Source organism: Silene latifolia, chromosome X, assembly GCF_048544455.1.
Source record: "Silene latifolia isolate original U9 population chromosome X, ASM4854445v1, whole genome shotgun sequence".
NCBI classification, from domain to species: Eukaryota; Viridiplantae; Streptophyta; class Magnoliopsida; order Caryophyllales; family Caryophyllaceae; genus Silene; species Silene latifolia.
In genome coordinates this window covers 211,916,475-211,933,968 of record NC_133537.1, presented here as the reverse complement: position 1 = coordinate 211,933,968, position 17,494 = coordinate 211,916,475, and the positions used below count along the sequence as shown (strand labels likewise).

General features: G+C 37.1%; 1 protein-coding gene and 1 non-coding gene across 2 annotated transcripts; both read left to right on the top strand.

Moving 5' to 3' along the window:
- The first annotated feature begins 1,145 nt into the window (after positions 1-1,145).
- LOC141624611 (small nucleolar RNA R71) lies at positions 1,146-1,252 on the top strand. Its single transcript, XR_012534417.1, has one exon. It is a non-coding gene; the product is annotated as a small nucleolar RNA R71 (small nucleolar RNA).
- A 7,147-nt stretch (positions 1,253-8,399) lies between these two features.
- Positions 8,400-10,272, top strand: LOC141619231 (uncharacterized). The gene is made up of 3 exons (XM_074436259.1): positions 8,400-8,711; positions 8,852-9,723; positions 10,002-10,272. Exons 1-3 carry the CDS (start codon positions 8,400-8,402, stop codon positions 10,270-10,272), a joined length of 1,455 nt encoding a protein of 484 aa, XP_074292360.1.
- Positions 10,273-17,494: the final 7,222 nt, after the last annotated feature.

The window sequence follows — 17,494 nt, the reverse complement described above, 5'->3', positions numbered from 1 at the left end:
GACGACTCTTAAGACATAGACAAGCTGAAATTTACACAACAAAATTTACGGTTTCATACGAAATTAATGCGGAAATTTCATAAAGAGTGAATGTTTTCAGTAGCTGAACAACCCACACACGAAAATCAGCACACAAATCGACATCTTAACAAGTAAATTCGACATTTGTCGAGTAACCTATCACCGTTACCTTAACTCCTCGAATTTCCATGTAAAAACGTCAAAAATGGGAGTCTCTCATCAGTCTTCAGCTAAAAGGATGAAAAACGAGTCGATTAAGACAAGAAATCGAGTTGTCATTTAAGACGGTGTTTTCAAAACCTCAACAAAATAGAAGCTTTCTTACCTTAAATGAACGAGGAAGGGACGAGGAAGCTAATGGACAAAAATAATGGAGTTTTGTTGAGAAATGGAAGGGAAATCTGGGTTTGAATCTCGCATAAAAATGGAGTACGGCTTTGTTGTTTCGTTTTTGTTGCTGCTGTTTTGTTGCATTAAGAAGAAGAAAGAAAATGAGGGGAGTGGGGTTGCGGGTGGACCAAATATGGGTATTAAAAATAATAATATATTATAATAACATATATTATTAATAATAATAATAATAATAATAATAATAATAATAATAATAATAATAATAATAATAATAATAATAATAATAATAATAATAATAATAATAATAATAAATTAATTAGAATAATATATATAAAGGAGATATTTAGAGGTAGGGTGTAAGGGGGTAGGTGAGCGTGTTGTCGATTTCTGGTTGGTCTGGATTAAAGCATGTACAAAGTGAAATGTGACGGTCTATAGCTAGACGGATTAATGTCTCGAGTTTATTTTAACTTGAGACGGAAACTAATATTATTACTATCACTATTATTATTGTCCGACCAAAAATATGTATACATCTATTCTTATATTTATGTCTCAAGAATATAATTTAATAATACGTATTTTTATAAAAATGAGCTTTTATATATTACTTTTATAAAAATCGTGTTTGAAATAAAATGAATTAAATTGAATAATACAAAAATATAAAATAAAGTAATCAAACGGTTTAATTAGTTATAATTGTCAAAATGGGAAATTCGCGAGTGTTACATAGACCATTCCAAAATTGTTGTACCAAGAACCACTCGCTAAGTCCATGATGAGGACATGAGCGACAAGTTCCTTTGAATCGCTCCCAAGCTTCATACAAAGATTCTTCGTCCCTTTGTTTGAATCCCGTGATTTGGGCTCTTAGCATGTTAGTTTTTTTCGAGGGGTATAACTTTTTGTAGAAAGCAAGTGCCAATTTCTTCCAAGAGTTAATACCAAGATTACCCTTATCAAGGCTCTTTAACCATTGTTTCGCGGTACCAATCAAAGAAAAAGGAAATAAGACCCGTCGAATTTGGTCTTGAGTCACTCCGGTTTGTGAAATAGCATCACAATAGTCACAAAAAGTCTCCATGTGAGAATGAGGGTCTTCACTAGGCATCCCCCCAAATTGGTTTCTTTCGACTAATTGGATAAATGCGGATTTTGCAATGAAATTACCGGTCTAATGTTGTGGTGTGGGAGTACCATTTGGTAGGTTCTCCTCGGTTGGTACGGAATGTGATGAAAATTTAGGCATTCTGGGTTGATTTTGTGGTTGATTTTGTGTTGGGTTCTCCTCTCCTTCCCTTGCAAAAGGGTTGATGAACTCAATATTGTTTGGTTGAATATCCACAATCTCACCAATACCTCTCAAAGTATTTCTAGCAAGTCTTCTATTGTTGTCAAAGTTCTTTCAATTTCGTTATCAATGGGTAACAAGTTACATTGTGGTCTTCTAGACATGCAAAATATCAAACAACTTGAAAACAATTAGAATAAACCTTGAGGAATTTTACTTCCCCAAGCTAGAGAAAGACACAACTAAGAACAATCAATGAAAATCAAATCAAGTTAACACCGTCCCGGCAACGGCGCCATTTTTGGTTCGTCGGTTTTGTTACTTGTCGTTAAAAGTTACCTAAACCAAAACAATATTTATAACTTCACAAACTACTCTACTATTAGTAAAGAGGTAAGTAAAGGTCGGATCCCAAGGGACGGGTATTAATGTTGGATTTTCGATTGCAAATGGTCGTGTCTAAGGGTGTCACAATTTAGGTTGAGATAAGAGATCACTAAACTAAATAACAATGTAAATAAACAAGCAAGATGATTTAAATGAGATGTAAACAATTGATTAAAAGCACTAGGGTATCATGGGTTCATAGGGTATACATGGAAATTGATCATACAAACATATTCTCAAATTATAAGCAAGCAATTATTATTGTGATAGGATCGAGTAGGTTTATAGCTTACAATCCTAGGAAGGTTTGGGTCCCGGAGCCGAATCGATTAGATTGTACAACACCTACAAGTCGACTTAATCCTCCCTACTCAACTATATGCTTGGTCTAATGAGACTCGAGTTGTTTTATGTCTTACAAGTCTCATTGAAAAGCTAAGTAATGGGTAATAAATGCAAGGATTCATAGGATCGCATTTCTACAAAAATAACATGTGCATAAGTTTAGATCACAACAAGCAAGAAAATAAATTATGTGAACATATTAGATTAAACATGAATCATCCTCCATGTTGGTTTCCCCTAATTACCCATTATCTCTAGTTAAGAGACTACTCCCTCATTATCAAGTTTATCATGCTAACAAGGTTGTCAATCATATTAACAAGGCAAAACATGATAAATGAATGGAAATGATTAACAATAATTAAAACAAGGATTAAGAGAGAATTATACCTAAAGATGATTCCAAAACAATAAGCAAAGAATAATAGAAGTACTTGATGATTGATGGAAGGTTGTCAATCTCCCAATAATACCCAAATAATCTTCAATTACCCAAAATAAATGATCAACAATAGAGAAATTAAGGAAATGAGATTTGTATTAAAGCTTAATTAAGAGTTGATTACAAGATTAAGATGAGATTAGAACATAAAAAGAGCATATGAAGGATATGTTAATCTAATTAGTACCATGGGGTATTAATACTAAGGATTAGGTACATAAATTAGGGTTACTAAGGGCTTAAATGACGATTAAGACCCTTAGGAAAAGTTGAGGAAGTGCTCCTCTCGAGGGAGATGCACATCTCCGTTTCGCTAGTCTTCATAGAATATGCTTATCCCGAGCGGCTTGAGGGAGGGACGGCCTGCACTAGAGAGGAATCCGAGTGGATTGGTAAGGGCAACGCTCGGATTAAGAGGGGCCAGGACGAGCGGATTGGCCTTGGGACGCTCGGATTGTAGCAGGCCACGACGCTCGTCTCGTGCACTGCGACGCCCGGATTGTTAGCCAGTCAGCTTCTCTTCTTTTCTTTCTCCAACAATCCTCAAGGATCTTGTTGGGGATGCAAGGATCTTCTCATCATTGCCCATTTACTTCACTATTTACATATGCCTTCTAGTCTTGTCTTCACTTCGATGCTTGATCATTAGATTCGATTAATTTAGCTCCATTTTGCCATGAAAATGCAAGGTTCTTACTCCTTTCCTACCAAGGGATCAAAACTTCAAAGAATATGCAAAATTAAAGACTAAAGATAGTAAATGACCTAATTATACACTAAAAAGCATAGGAACAAGGCTAATTCGGGGACAAAATATGCTCTAATATGAGTCATATCAAATATCCCCAAACCAAACCTTTGCTCATCCCGAGTAAAGAGGTGGCAAAACTAGGACCCTTATTTAAACTAACCTACTAATATAGCCGATATGAGACAATTAGCGGGTCTCACTCCGCCCCTTCAACTCACAACAAGACAACCATGAGGTAGGATGCCTTCTTGCAAGGCAAGGTAGGTCTTGCCAAAATGGCGACACATCCAAACATTAAAGTACCCAAAATCAAGTAGTGGATGCATCTACAAAATGAATAGCCACTTTCCTCATCTAAGTGGCGGAAATTAACTACAAGGAAAGCAATCTAAGGGTTCACATTCCATCATAGATACGGTTTCTTCAAACTACTAAGCCTAGAAGGATACCAATAAATCACCTCCAAATTGTGTCAAGCTAGGGTACCTTTGTCCTCAATCGTTAAATGCTTTTGTCAAGAGTAGACTCTCTATAGTGTTAGAAACACTGGAGGATCGCGGAATTCCCCTTCTTGCCTAGACAAGAAGAAGGGTCGTCCCCCCTCTACCATGCACAAAAGTGGATACGATGGAAAAGGGATCAATAGTATTTGAGTTTCATTTTGGGAGTTTGCTTTTGTTGTTGTTTTTTCCCCCCAATTTCTTGTGGCATTTGACATTTGAGAACACTTTTATTTTTGCCATTTCTTTTGATGTTTGACATTTCAATACTTGACAATTTTCAACTTTTTGCATTTTCTTTTGAACATTTTCAAAACTACCCCATGCTTTCTAGCATATATTAGGGTAATTTCTTATCTTTAGTTTCACATTTTGCATATTCTTTGAGATTTTGTGTCCTTGGTAGGAGAGGATCGCTAATCTTGCATTTATGGAGGGAAATGGAGCTAAATGAATTGCATCTAATGACCAAGCATCGAAGAGGAGACCGATACTAGAGGCTTAAGCAAATAAATAGTGTGAAATGGGTAATGATGAAAAGATCCTTGCATCCCCAACACAATCCCCGTGGATTGATAAGGAGCCAACAAGAGAAGAATCCTGTCCAACGATCCGAGCGGCCCGAGCTCAGGACGAACTGATCAGAGTAACAATCTGAGCATCCCTGAGCAGAATCCGAGCGTACCAGAGCTCGATCTGAGCGTCCCGACTGCCAGTCCGAGCGGATCTCCTTACAGGACAGCCCGTGCTTCAGGTGAGGACAAGCGGATCCTGGTGGGAGTTGCAAGCATGATCCGCGCTTGTCCTCGGGAGTTGTATTTGCTCAAGCTTTTCTTAGGGTCTTAATAGTCATTTAAGCCCTTAGTAACCCTAATCCGTGTGATTAATTTTAGTATAAATACCCCTTTTGTACTATCTAGATTATCATCCATTCTTAATTAAGTTTCAATCAACTCTTAATCCAGCTTTAATCATCTCGTAATTTAGTTGTAATACACATTTCAATATTAATTACATCTTAATCTTTCCTTAATTCTCCCAATTGTTCTTAGTTTTATTTGGGTAATTTGAAGATTATTGGGGTTTATTGGAGGATTGACAACCTTCAATCAATCATCAAGTACTTCTAGTATTCTTTGCTTTATTATTTGGATCATCTTCATAGGTATAATTTCTTTTTACCCTTGTTTAATTATTATTAATCACATCATTTATTCATCATGTTTTGCTTTGTTAGTATGATTGACAACCTTATTAGCATGCTAAACTTAATCATGAGTGAGTAGTTCTTTAGCTAGGGTTAATGGGGAATTAGGGGAAAAAATATGGGAATTGATCTATGCTTAATCTAATATATTTTCATAATTAATTTGCTTGCTTGTTGTGATTTCAACCTATGCACATGTTATGTTTGATGAAATACGAGCCTATGAATCCTTGCATTTTTTATCCATCTCCTATCTTTTCAATGAGGCTTGTAAGACATAAACCAACTTGAGCCTCATTAGACCATGCATAAGAGTTGAATAGGGGGAGACTAAGTCGAATTATAGGTGTTGTATAGTCTAGACGACTCGGCACCGGGACCTAAATTCTCCTAGGGATTGTAAGATATACACTAACTCGATCCCATCACAACAATAAGTTCTTGCATCTATTCGAGAACATGTTTGTATAATCTATTTCCATGTATCCCCTATGAACCCATGACACCCTAGTGCTTTTAATCAATTGTTTTCAACCCCTTTATTTGCTTTGCTTACATCTTGTTGATTAGTTTAGAACACATCTCATCTCAAACCCAATTTGTGACACCCTAAGACATAGCCACTTGCAATTGAAAATCCTACATCAATACCCGTCCCTTGGGATCCGACCTTTACTTACCTCTTTACTTAGAGTAGTTTGTGAAGTTATAATTATTGTTTTGGTTGGTAGCTTTTGACGACGAGTTTTAACCGAACCACTATATGATCGGCGGGATTGATGTTCCTAGTCGTATTTATGGTGAGATGTAAGCCATAGGTACGCCTGTGACATTAATAGCCACGTCCCGTCTTTGTATGTCAAAATAATTTTAAAGTAAATGGCTACAGTTTTCCTTCACATGTATTATATTATTGGCCTTTTGTTGTCCATATCACACGATATCTATGATTGACTTATAGTTGTGTCACCATGTAATACCCCAGATTTATGAGTTGTTGGGTACTCTATCGAGTAGGGCTTACTCTGTCACGTAAGTGTGTGTTGTCATTCTAGACAGTGTTCTGTCTGATGGGTACTCGATCGAGTAGGGACAACTCGATCGATTAGGGCCACTCGATCGAGTATGTCACTTAATCGATCGAGTAAGTTGGTTTTTACAGGTTACTTTGCCGGGTTTTGATAGCAACGTGAGAATGATATAAAAATATCTTTCGTCAGTTTCTTTTCACTTTTACCCCATTATAAGTTTCACAAAGTTAAAATCAAAGTTACGTTGCTTTGCCCTCTCTCATTGCTATCAAATCCTAAGGCTTGTGTCGTCAGAATCGAGAGTTCTTTACGCCGTTGAGACCGTCGCGTTGTGGGTAAGATCTTAGTATAGTTTTTATATTGTTTCTTTGATTTTGATTGAAACCCTAATTGCGTAATTTGGGGGTTTTGGGAGTGTTTTGATAGTTGATGGTGATTGTATGATTGTATGATTGATAGGAGGTGATTTCATAGAGGAACATTTCTGACTCGCTGATTGAGACGATATGGTTGATTGCATTTCCAGGTATGGTTTCCTTACTCAGTTATTGGTTACATTGTATTAGATGATTGGTTTATTGTTGATGGTTGTTTAATGTTGGTTTTCTATATCGTATTGGAATTGGTAATTGATAATTGTTGATGTATAGTTGGTTGGTTATGTTTGTCTGTGGTTCGCGAGGTGCGTCCTCGGCTGAGTGGAGTCACTTGCGGGAGTGGCTTCCTGCCCTTGATTCGCCCCTTGTGGTTCCTGTCACAAAGGGGATGTGCACATTAAGGAACTTGGGTTTGCGCTCGGTATTGATGAGTGATGTGACTCCTATTTACGCACATTTAGTCCCCTAACTAGCCTAGTTCCTATGCTTTTTAGTATTTATTAGGGTTGTTTCTTGTTTTTAGCCTCCTTCTATGCATATTATATGAGGTTTGGTGTCCTTTGTAGGAAAAGAGCACTAACTTGACTAGATGGAGTGAAGCGGGGCTAAATTGATAGCATATAACGACCAAGCATCAAAGAGGAGACCAATAATAAAGGCCTAAGTCAATAAAACATGTAATTGGGCAATGACTAAGGATCCCCACGACCCCTCAATGATCCCCACGGATCTTTAGGTAGTCAAAGAAAGAGAAGCAACGCTGAGTCAAAATTCGAGCGGCTCGAGCCCAAGTCGGGCGACTCAGAGAACAATCTGAGCGTCCCGTGCATAGGTCGAACGACTCCCCCTGCCATTCAAATGGGAAAACGTGGGGCTCTTCCTGAGACTTGCAAGGCTCTAATCTTCTTTTAAGAGGTCTAAACGTCATTTAAGCCCATAGTTAACCTAATCCTTTTATTACTATATATACCCATCTTGTATTTAGAGGAGATTAAGCCCTCTTAGTGGAGGCAATTCTCCCTTAGATTAGATTAGGAGCAGATTAGAATAGATTAATCTTAATCATTTCACAAATTACACTTTAATATTTCCTCAATTATTGTTCAAGATTTATTATTGGGTAATTGATGATTATTGGGTTATTATTGGAGAATTGACAACTCTTTATGAGTCAATCAAGTTCTCTTCTATTATTCTTTGCTTTCCATTTGTTCATCTTAATATTTGTATAATCTCTTTACTCTTTACTCTTTGCTTATTTCTTCACTCTTTCATCATGTTTAACCTTGTTAATATGATTGACACCCTTACTAGCATGTTTACCATGAGCATGAGTGAGTAGTCTCCTAGCTAGGGTTAATGGGGGATTAAGGGAACTATAACATGGGGGTAGATTTATACTTAATCTAATATGTTATCATAAGATTGCTTGCTTATTGTAGTGTTAACCTATGCACATGTTATGCTTGATAAAATGCTTGACTATGAAACCTTGCATATATATATATATATATATATATATATATATATATATATATATATATATATATATATATATATATATATATATATCTTATCTATTCAACAAGACTTGTAATGATGTCGACAAAAAGATGAGAGAGAAAGAAGACAGAAAAAGCTCTAAAAATTAGGTCATTCATTACTTGCTTTCTGTGCTGCCGTCATGACAATAATGGCGAGATCATCCTCGTCCAAAACAAATTCTGCAACAAAAAATCCAAAAACTTCATCTCCTTTACCAAATAACAACCAAAAAAAGACAGGGCCTTCGCCATCGGAGGTTAATAAAGAGAAGAACGTCAATGAAATCGTGGGTTTGGCTCCTTTTGACTTGGAAATAGTTGAAGTTGATGAGAATGGGGAAGAGTGGGTTACCCAGGGCAAAAAGAGGAAAACGTTAGCCTCTATTCCTGAAGAACCAAAAGAGATGCTGCAGTTTACAGTTGAGGATGTGCGTGATGAGCTCAATTTTTGGAAACCTTCAGTATACTGTTCATCTTGGGTGCAAATCCTCCTCCGGAAGTGGTGGAGGGTTTCATTCGAAGGATTTGGGTGAATTTTTCAATTGATAAGGTATCCTTTCTTCCTAATGGCATTTTTCTCGTCCGTTTTCTGAATGAGCAGAGTAAGGAGGCCGTTCTCAAACAGGGGCACTTCCTGTTTGATAATAAGCCCCCGATTGTTAGGAATTGGACTGCTAATATTGAGTTAACAAAGGATAATGTTAAGAATGTGCCTGTGTGGATCAAGTTGTGGGATTTGCGTCTTAAATTTTGGGGTAAATGTCTACCTAGAATTGCAGGACTAGTTGGGAAGTATATTCGGAGTGATGTGTCAACTATGGAAAAGACTAGGTTAGGGTTTGCTCGGGTGTTGATTGAGGTTCCCTTTAGCAACAAACTCCCTGCCTCTGTGCTTTTCTTAGATGAATTTTCTCAAGAGGTTAAGATTGATGTAGAAAGTGAATGGAAACCCATTTTATGCACTGAATGTGGAGAGGTAGGTCATGACAGTCTTTCCTGCAGGAAACCAAAGCAGAAAATGGCTTCTAAGCCTGTTCCTACCACTCAGAAATGGGTCCCCAAGCAGAAAACTGTGAATGTACCTCAACCTATCCTTGTGACCTCTGCTGTGAGTGTATCTGATACTCCTGTGGTTTCCAAAACCCCTAAGGAAATCCAGCATAAATTGCAGGTCTCTTGGTCCAAGGATGGTAAGTATGGCCAGCCTCCTGCCAAACCAGTCACTACTCTTAGCAGGCAAGATATAATACGTGCTGGCAAAGCTACTACTCATTTATGTCAGTACACGTTCCAGCATGCTCTTAATAATGCTGCCAAAAAATCTGGTGTTGGAAGTGTACTTGTTAATGATCCTCCAAGAGTTGGTGTGGGTACAAGTGGTAGTGCATTACTCCCCCCGGGAGTAATGCATAACATTGGATTCTGGAACGTGAGGGGACTAAATAGCTCATCTAAGCAAAAGCAAGTTAAATGGTTTTTACATTCTCATATGGTGGGTTTGGTCTCCTTGAGACAAAGATAAAGCCTTTGTCTCTAAACTCTGTTAGGAAAAGTGTGTGATGGTTGGTCTCTCTCCACTAATTCTTCTTATCATTCTGGGGGCAGAGTGTGGGTACTATGGAATCCCTCTCTCTTTTATGTGCATTTTGTCCATTATAGTGCCCAGTCTATTCATATCTTTGGTTCGAAATTAGCTCCAATTTCAAGTTTTTTTGCACCATGGTTTATGCCTATAATGATACCACTGATAGGAAAAGTTTATGGCATGACCTTTGTTCTTTTGCTGATTCTATTCATGATCCTTGGATTCTTTGTGGTGACTTCAACTGTGTACTAAAATCCTCTGAGAGACTTGGTGGGTCTTCATCTGATGAGGAGATGAAGGACTTTCAGGAATGTTTAGATTATTGTCAGATGATAGATAGCCCAGCTGCTGGATCCTATTATACCTGGAATAACAAGCAGGAACCACAGACTAGAGTTTATTCCAGACTAGATAGGGTTCTTGTTAATAATCACTAGATTCACCATAGACCTAATGCATATGCTCATTTTTACAATGAAGGCATTTTTGATCACACTCCTTGTATTATCCAAGAGCCTGCTGCCTCTATGAAGGGGAGAAGGAGTTTTAAATATTTCAATATATGGAGCCAAGTGCCTGAATTCAAGCCTTGCATTACTCACCATTGGAATCAGTCTTGGCAAGGGACTAAAATGTTTAAAGTTGTTATGAAATTGAAGAGTCTCAAGAGACCTCTGAAAGATTTAAACAAAGACTTATTTGATGATATTGAGAATAGTGCAGTTCATGCATGGAAGATATTAGATAACATCCAAGATCAATTGAGGACTGCCCCTGGTGATCCTACCCTTTTAGTTAAGGAGAAGGAAGCTGCTGGTGTTTACAGAGAGTTGCAAGCTGCCTGTGACAGCTTTTTTACTCAAAAATCAAAAGCCACCTGGGTTAATCAAGGGGACAACAACACTAGGTATTTTCATAGTCTCCTTAGAGCAAGAAGTGTTAAAAATAAAATTTTCCTCATTGAGGATACTAATGGCCATGTGCATTCTGATGGATCCCATATACAGTCTGCTTTTTTGAAGTATTATGAAACTTTACTTGGGACTGCTGGGCATACTACCCCTGTTTGTGCCTCTGTGGTTCAGCAAGGTCCTATTTGTAACTCTAAGCATCACTCTATTCTACTGGTCCCTGTCACTAAGAAGGAAATTAAGGAGGCATTTTTTTCTATTCCAACTCATAAGGCCCCTGGGCCTGATGGTTTCTCTAGTGCCTTCTTTAAAGATTCTTTGTCTGTTGTTGGTGATGAGGTGTGTGATGCCATTTTGGATTTTTTTCAGTCTGGTAAGACGCTTCAACAGATCAACCATACCTTCATTACTTTGATTCCAAAAATTGACAATCCTCAAAATGTCACACAGTTTCGTCCTATTTCCTGTTCCAATGTCTTATATAAAGTCATTTCTAAAATTCTGTGCACTAGACTCTCCTCTGTTTTGCCTTCTATTGTCAGTAAGAATCAAGGAGGGTTTGTTAAGAGGAGGAGTATTGCTGAAAACATTCTCATTTGCCAGGATCTTGTGAGACTCTATAATAGGAAGGCTGTTTTCCCTAGATGTTTGATGAAAATTGACCTCAAAAAAGCCTATGATTCAGTGCATTGGGATTTTGTGGAACAAATGCTTATTGCCTTCAACTTCCCTACTAAATTTATTCATCTGGTTATGAGTTGTGTAAGAACTGCTTCTTACTCTTTGGTGCTTAATGGAGAGAATTTTGGGTATTTTAAAGGGGCAAAAGGGTTGAGGCAAGGGGATCCTATCTCCCCTCTCCTTTTTACTATTACCATGGAATACCTAAGTAGGATTTTGGCTCATGTTACTGCTACTATGCCTTTCAAGTTTCACCCTCTGTGTAGCCAGCTCAAGTTATCCCACCTCTTGTTTGCTGACGACCTACTTCTCTTCTCAAAGGGGGATACTACTTCCATTATGATTCTTCTTAGAGCTTTTGCAACCTTCTCTGTAGCCACTGGTCTTCAAATGAACTCTCTGAAGTCTAACATCTATTTTAATGGGGTTGCTTCTAGTGTCAAAAGTGATATCATGCTGATCTCTGGTTTCTCTGAAGGAGCCTTGCCATTTAAGTATTTGGGGGTGCCTATTACTGCTGGTAGGCTCACCGTAAAGAACTGCTCTTGCCTTATTAAGAAGATTACTGAAAGAATCCATGGTTATGCTACCAAGAAATTATCTTATGCTGGTAGATTAACCTTGGTGAATTCTGTTCTTACCACTCTATATACATACTGGGCTTCTATTTTCATTCTGCCAAAGGGAGTGTTAAGGAGAATTGATGCCCTTTGCATAAACTACTTATGGGATGGGTCAACTGAGTATGTTAGATCCCCTCTTGTTAGCTGGGAAAAGGTGTGTGTTCCAAAAGATGAAGGTGGACTTGGTATTAGGCATAGCGTTGCCTGGAATCTTGCTTCAATCTGTAAGCTCTCCTGGTGGATTTATTCTAATCAGGATAGCATGTGGGTACAGTGGGTACACCACATTTATATGAAAGATGTTCCCTAGTCTCTTTATAAACCTAAACATGATGCTTCTTGGACCTGGAAGACTATTTGTAAGGTTAAGGACAAGTTCATAGCTGGTTTTTCCTCTACTGGACTGTGGCTGCCATGTCCTTCTGGTTACTCAGTTAGTAGTGGTTACCAGTGGATCAGACAAAAATTTCCTACTGTTACTTGGAATAAAATGATTTGGAATTCCTGGTGCATTTCAAAGCACTCTTTTATAAGTTGGCTAATTGCTCGTGAAGCTTTGCAGCTGAAAGATAAGCTTTTCCTGTTGGGAATCATTCCTGATGATATTTGCTTTCTCTGTGGCTCAGCACCTGAAAACCATCAGCATCTGTTCACTCAGTGTTGTTATACCAGAAAGCTTGTTGCCTTGCTTAGTCTGAAATTGAATATTGGTCTGCCTATAGCTAACCTCTTAGTCTGGATGCAGACTAAACCATGGGCAAAAATTAAGAAGCAGGTTACTATTGTTTGGATTCAAGCCTTGTACTACACTATCTGGCATCAGAGGAATAAGGCTAGAATTGAAGGGGTTGTTCAACGACCTGAACATGTTTTTCAGCAGATTCAGTGCTTACTTAAATGTCGATTTTTAGAGTGGCATGTTACGGAGTAGTGATAGGGCCTAGTTTAAGACAGTAACTTATTAGCTGCCTTTTACTTAGCCTTAGAATTGTATCCAAAATGGATAGTTTGTAATAGCTTGTTTATGATCTTAATGAGAATTTTCTAACCTTTCACCAAAAAAAAAAACAAGACTTGTAAGATATAAACTAACTCATATATTGTTAGACCATGCATAGAAGTGAATAGGAAGAAAGTAAGTCGACTTGTAGGTGTTGTACAGTCCTGACCGACTCGGCTCTGGGACCCAAATCCTCCTATGAATTGTAAGACATAAACTAACTCGAGTCCACTACAACAATAATTTGCTTGCACTATGTAAACATGTTTGTATGATCACCACCATGAATCCCTATAAACCCATGACACCCTAGTATTGTTTATCATTTGTTTACATCTTTTAATTTATTGCTTGTTTTACATTATTGCTTTCATTAGTTTAGACTCAACAACTTCAAACCCCAACAAATTGTCACTTTAGCATAAATTGAGATAGATTGACTTAGAATCCAAAGCACACCGTCCCGTGGATCGACCTCAACTTAACCACTAACTAGTTATTTGTTGAGATTATAAATGTGTTTGAGAGCGGACAACGACACACTCATCAAAATGGAGTTGTTGCCGGGGACGATGTTTTGTGATTAAGTTCTTACTTGTTTGTATATTTTTAATTGTGCTTTAAGTTCCTCAAGGTCGTTTTTACCGTTTTATTTTAGTTTCCATGTTTGTAGTTGTATCTTTATCTTGACTATAATGATGACCCAAGCCTTGGTACATGGAGTTTGTGGTGGATGTTTTGAGTATGACTATGGGTATTAGGAGTTTGAGGAGGAAGTCAACACAGACCTACCTTACTACTCATACAATGAAAATCCTAACTACTGCCCCAACTTTTCCGACCGAAATTACCACTCCCAATATCCACAACAATCACCCTCCAAATACCCACTTTACAACCAATTCTAAATGCCACAATACAACCACTTTCACAACCACACACAACAAGAAGATGAACCCAACTTTAACATTCAAAATGTGGTTCTCCAAATGATGGAAGACCAACAAAAATTTTTCAGACAAATGCTAGAGGAGAGCCAAAATAGAAACAATGTTCTTCAAAGCATTGTTACCCAAGGTGAGGAGTTAGAAATTCAAATTTCCCAAATGAAGGCAACCCAACCAACCAATCATCATGAATCCTTGAGCATTGACCATGAATGTGAATTTGAGGTAATGACCTTTGATGAAGAAGATGTGAAGTGGGAAGAGCCAATCTGCTTGAGCTCTTGTGAGTATGAAAGTGTGGTATTTGATGAAGAAGACATGTGGTTGAGTTGTTGGAGTAAGTGTCCCCAACAATAGTGCGATCACATGTTTAAATCTCATGATAAGAATATGCAAGGGATGATTCAATTATATAGTCAACTGATCAACATTAATCGATAATGATTGGCTAACTAGAGTTTGACATTACTTTCGTTTGATGGTGGTGATCAGTTGATCCTTTAAGGTCACACCTATAGGACAATTCCCTTAATAGATAACTTAATTAATTGTATATCGATGCAAGTTAATTAACTCCTTAAAATTGAACAATTTGTTTTGTGAGTGAGAATGAGTATGTATTGTAATTTGATTAAATAAGATTCATTTCAGTAATTTTTATTACTAAAATTGATTATTATTTATGAAACAGTTGAGATAAGAATGAATATTTTATTATAATTACAAAATATTGTGAATTATATTAACTTGACCAATTTTATATACAAGTAATTATGTATTACTAGTAAAATTGTTATTTGTAATTTAATTAATTTATTAAATGATATTTAATTGTTAAATATGCATTAAGTTGATTAATAACATGTTACATGCTACATGTGACATATTGGGTGACAATGTTACAATTGACAAACATAAAATGGATGTCCATTTTATGGGGGCCAAAAATTATAGGGAATAAGGAGTTAGTGGATGTTTTATTTTTATTTTTATTTTTTTTTGGTGAAATGTGAGAAATATATTAATATGAAAAAAATAATTACATTATGGTGATCATACAAAAGATATCATTCTATAAGACGCATTTTGAGTCAACCAATCTCGTTCTGCAAGAGTCATCACTGTTCTTTCCCGGGTTCGAACTCTTGATCTCATATTCTCCAATATAGCACCTGCCACCCTTTCAGGCCTAAGTAAAATCATCTCATTCCTACTTCTATTTCTCTGCTGCCATACCTGGTACATCAAGCTCATCACTATGGCATTTTGTACTCCCTTCCAAGCCCCGTGCCTGTTCTACTCGCACCACTCAACCAAATCCCGATAGGGAATGTCCAGCAGTGTTCTGTTCAGCTCCAACACCACTCTTCTACTGTAAGGGCACTCACAGAACAAGTGCTCAATTGTTTCATCAGCCTATGCCACACGGGTAGCATTTCTCCTCAATGATCACCCCAAACCCGACTAGCCTCTCTCCGTATTCAGTGCCTTATGAGCAACCATCCATCCCATAAATTGATGTTTAGGGATTGTCCATCCATTCCAAACCGCCTTATCCCCGAATTCTTGGCCTTGTACCTCGAACCAGTCATAACAACCCAGGAGAGTACCCTCCTGGTTGAACACTCCACTCTCCATTGACATAACCATTCCTCATTTCTTCCTTAACCTTGCATATTCTCCTCCATACCCAACTTGAGTTCGAACTAGGCTTGTATTTCATCCACTCCTGACCCTTAAGATAGTTACTTTGCACCCAGTTAACCCAGATAGAGTCTCTTTGTGTAGCAACCCAGTCCACCAGTCTTCCTACCATTGCCTTGTTCCAAAATTCCTGGTCTTTGATCCCCAAACCACCTTCCTCCTTAGGTCTGCAAATTGTGTCCCATCCCACTAGGGGAGCCCTCCTGTAGTCTGCTGAGTTATCCCAGAGGAAATTCCTACAAACTGCTTCAATCCTTTTGATTACCTACACTAACTAGCCTTCACCTTACATTTTATGGGTAAGACCAAGGCCATGCATTGGCCACTTCCACCCCTTCTCACATGGCCTCCCTAGGACAATAAGAGCATCTTTTGCTCTTATTTTTCAATCTATCTTTTTTTTTAGGGTTTTGTCATTCAAAAACATTTCTTATTCTCTCTAAAATTAGTTTTAGATCTCACACATTGTTCAACCAAATTCTAATATCACATTATATTATTACTAGAGTAGTAATACAAATATTATTAAAATCTTTATGGATAACTAGTATATTAATCTTTAAGTTCAAGAACAAATAAGGAAGGTGTCCTTATTTGTGCCCAATATTTCGAACCATTCAACAATGTAAGGAACATTGTTTTCTTCTTTATCTCTTCATTTTTGTTATGCATGCACTAGATTCTAAATGACTAAAGTTAAAGTGTTAATTATTTCACTATTAGATATGTGTAATAATAGGTATATGAACCTAACAATTGGTATCAGAGCATAGGATGTTGCATGCATAATCGGGTTATAGTTTTTTCGAGTTATAATTAACTTAAATAAAACTAATAATTTGTGATTTATTAAAGAATGTCACGAAATCATATTGCATGTTGTATATTATGGTCCTAAAATGTATTTAGGTCATTTTGATGATTTATGGTATTTTATTGCTTATTTTAATGATTTTAGTGATTTTATTACATTTTAATGGGTAAATTGGTATTTAAAATACTAAAAATAGTTAGACATAGTTTCTGACCTTGAAAATTTTATATGACCTCACATAAATATTTTACTTATCCTTACTCTTTAAAAAACCCAAAGACCTGTTACTGTAGCTGTAACAGTAACTTTGGCATTTTCTGAGCATTCTGCCCTTGTCTATTTCCATCCTATTCGCGTGTTAAGCTGCCTCCTCCTTCCACTCTATGCTTCTCTTCTTTCTCTCCTTTCCATCCTACCTGAGCCATGCATTGTGAATTTTTTTGGTCATGTGATTACAGTTGTTCTTTCACAGTTCCTCATTCTCCATTTTTGTTTCCTATATTTTTTGTGGTTATTTTGCTAATTTCTTGATTAATATCAATCATCAATCAATTATATAGCGAAAACCCTTGCTAAATCAATCACCTTAATTCCTCTTCCTCATCCAGAAAGCAGTTCACTTAACGAATCAACAACAATGGCGATAACGAATTCAATTCGGCTGATACAAACACGTAGCAGGTAAGTTGTCTTGTTCATTCACTACTACAAATACAGGCAACCACAACGGCCCTTTAACAAAGCTTATTCACGAAAATCATCAAAACACGTTGTAGAATTGATTCCGCAAATTTTACCAAACTTAATTACAACGGTTCAGTGTTGATAACTGTTGTTATTAGTTTTAACAACGGGTCATACTTGAAAAACCGTTGTTAATGAAAAAACTAATAACAACGGTTAAATTTTAACCGTTGTTAATGGTTTGGCGCCAAATTAGTGAAAAGTAATCACAACGGTTATATTAGAACCCGTTTTT

What these genes read in the sequence shown, in the direction of transcription:
- LOC141619231 (XM_074436259.1), top strand. Translation starts at nt 8,400, where the DNA reads ATGGCGAGATCATCCTCGTCCAAAACAAATTCTGCAACAAAAAATCCA. An exon ending in TCAATTTTTGGAAACCTTCA is followed by an intron (nt 8,712 to 8,851) that starts GTATACTGTTCA and finishes CTGAATGAGCAG; the next exon opens with AGTAAGGAGGCCGTTCTCAA. An exon ending in AAGCAAAAGCAAGTTAAATG is followed by an intron (nt 9,724 to 10,001) that starts GTTTTTACATTC and finishes TACCACTGATAG; the next exon opens with GAAAAGTTTATGGCATGACC.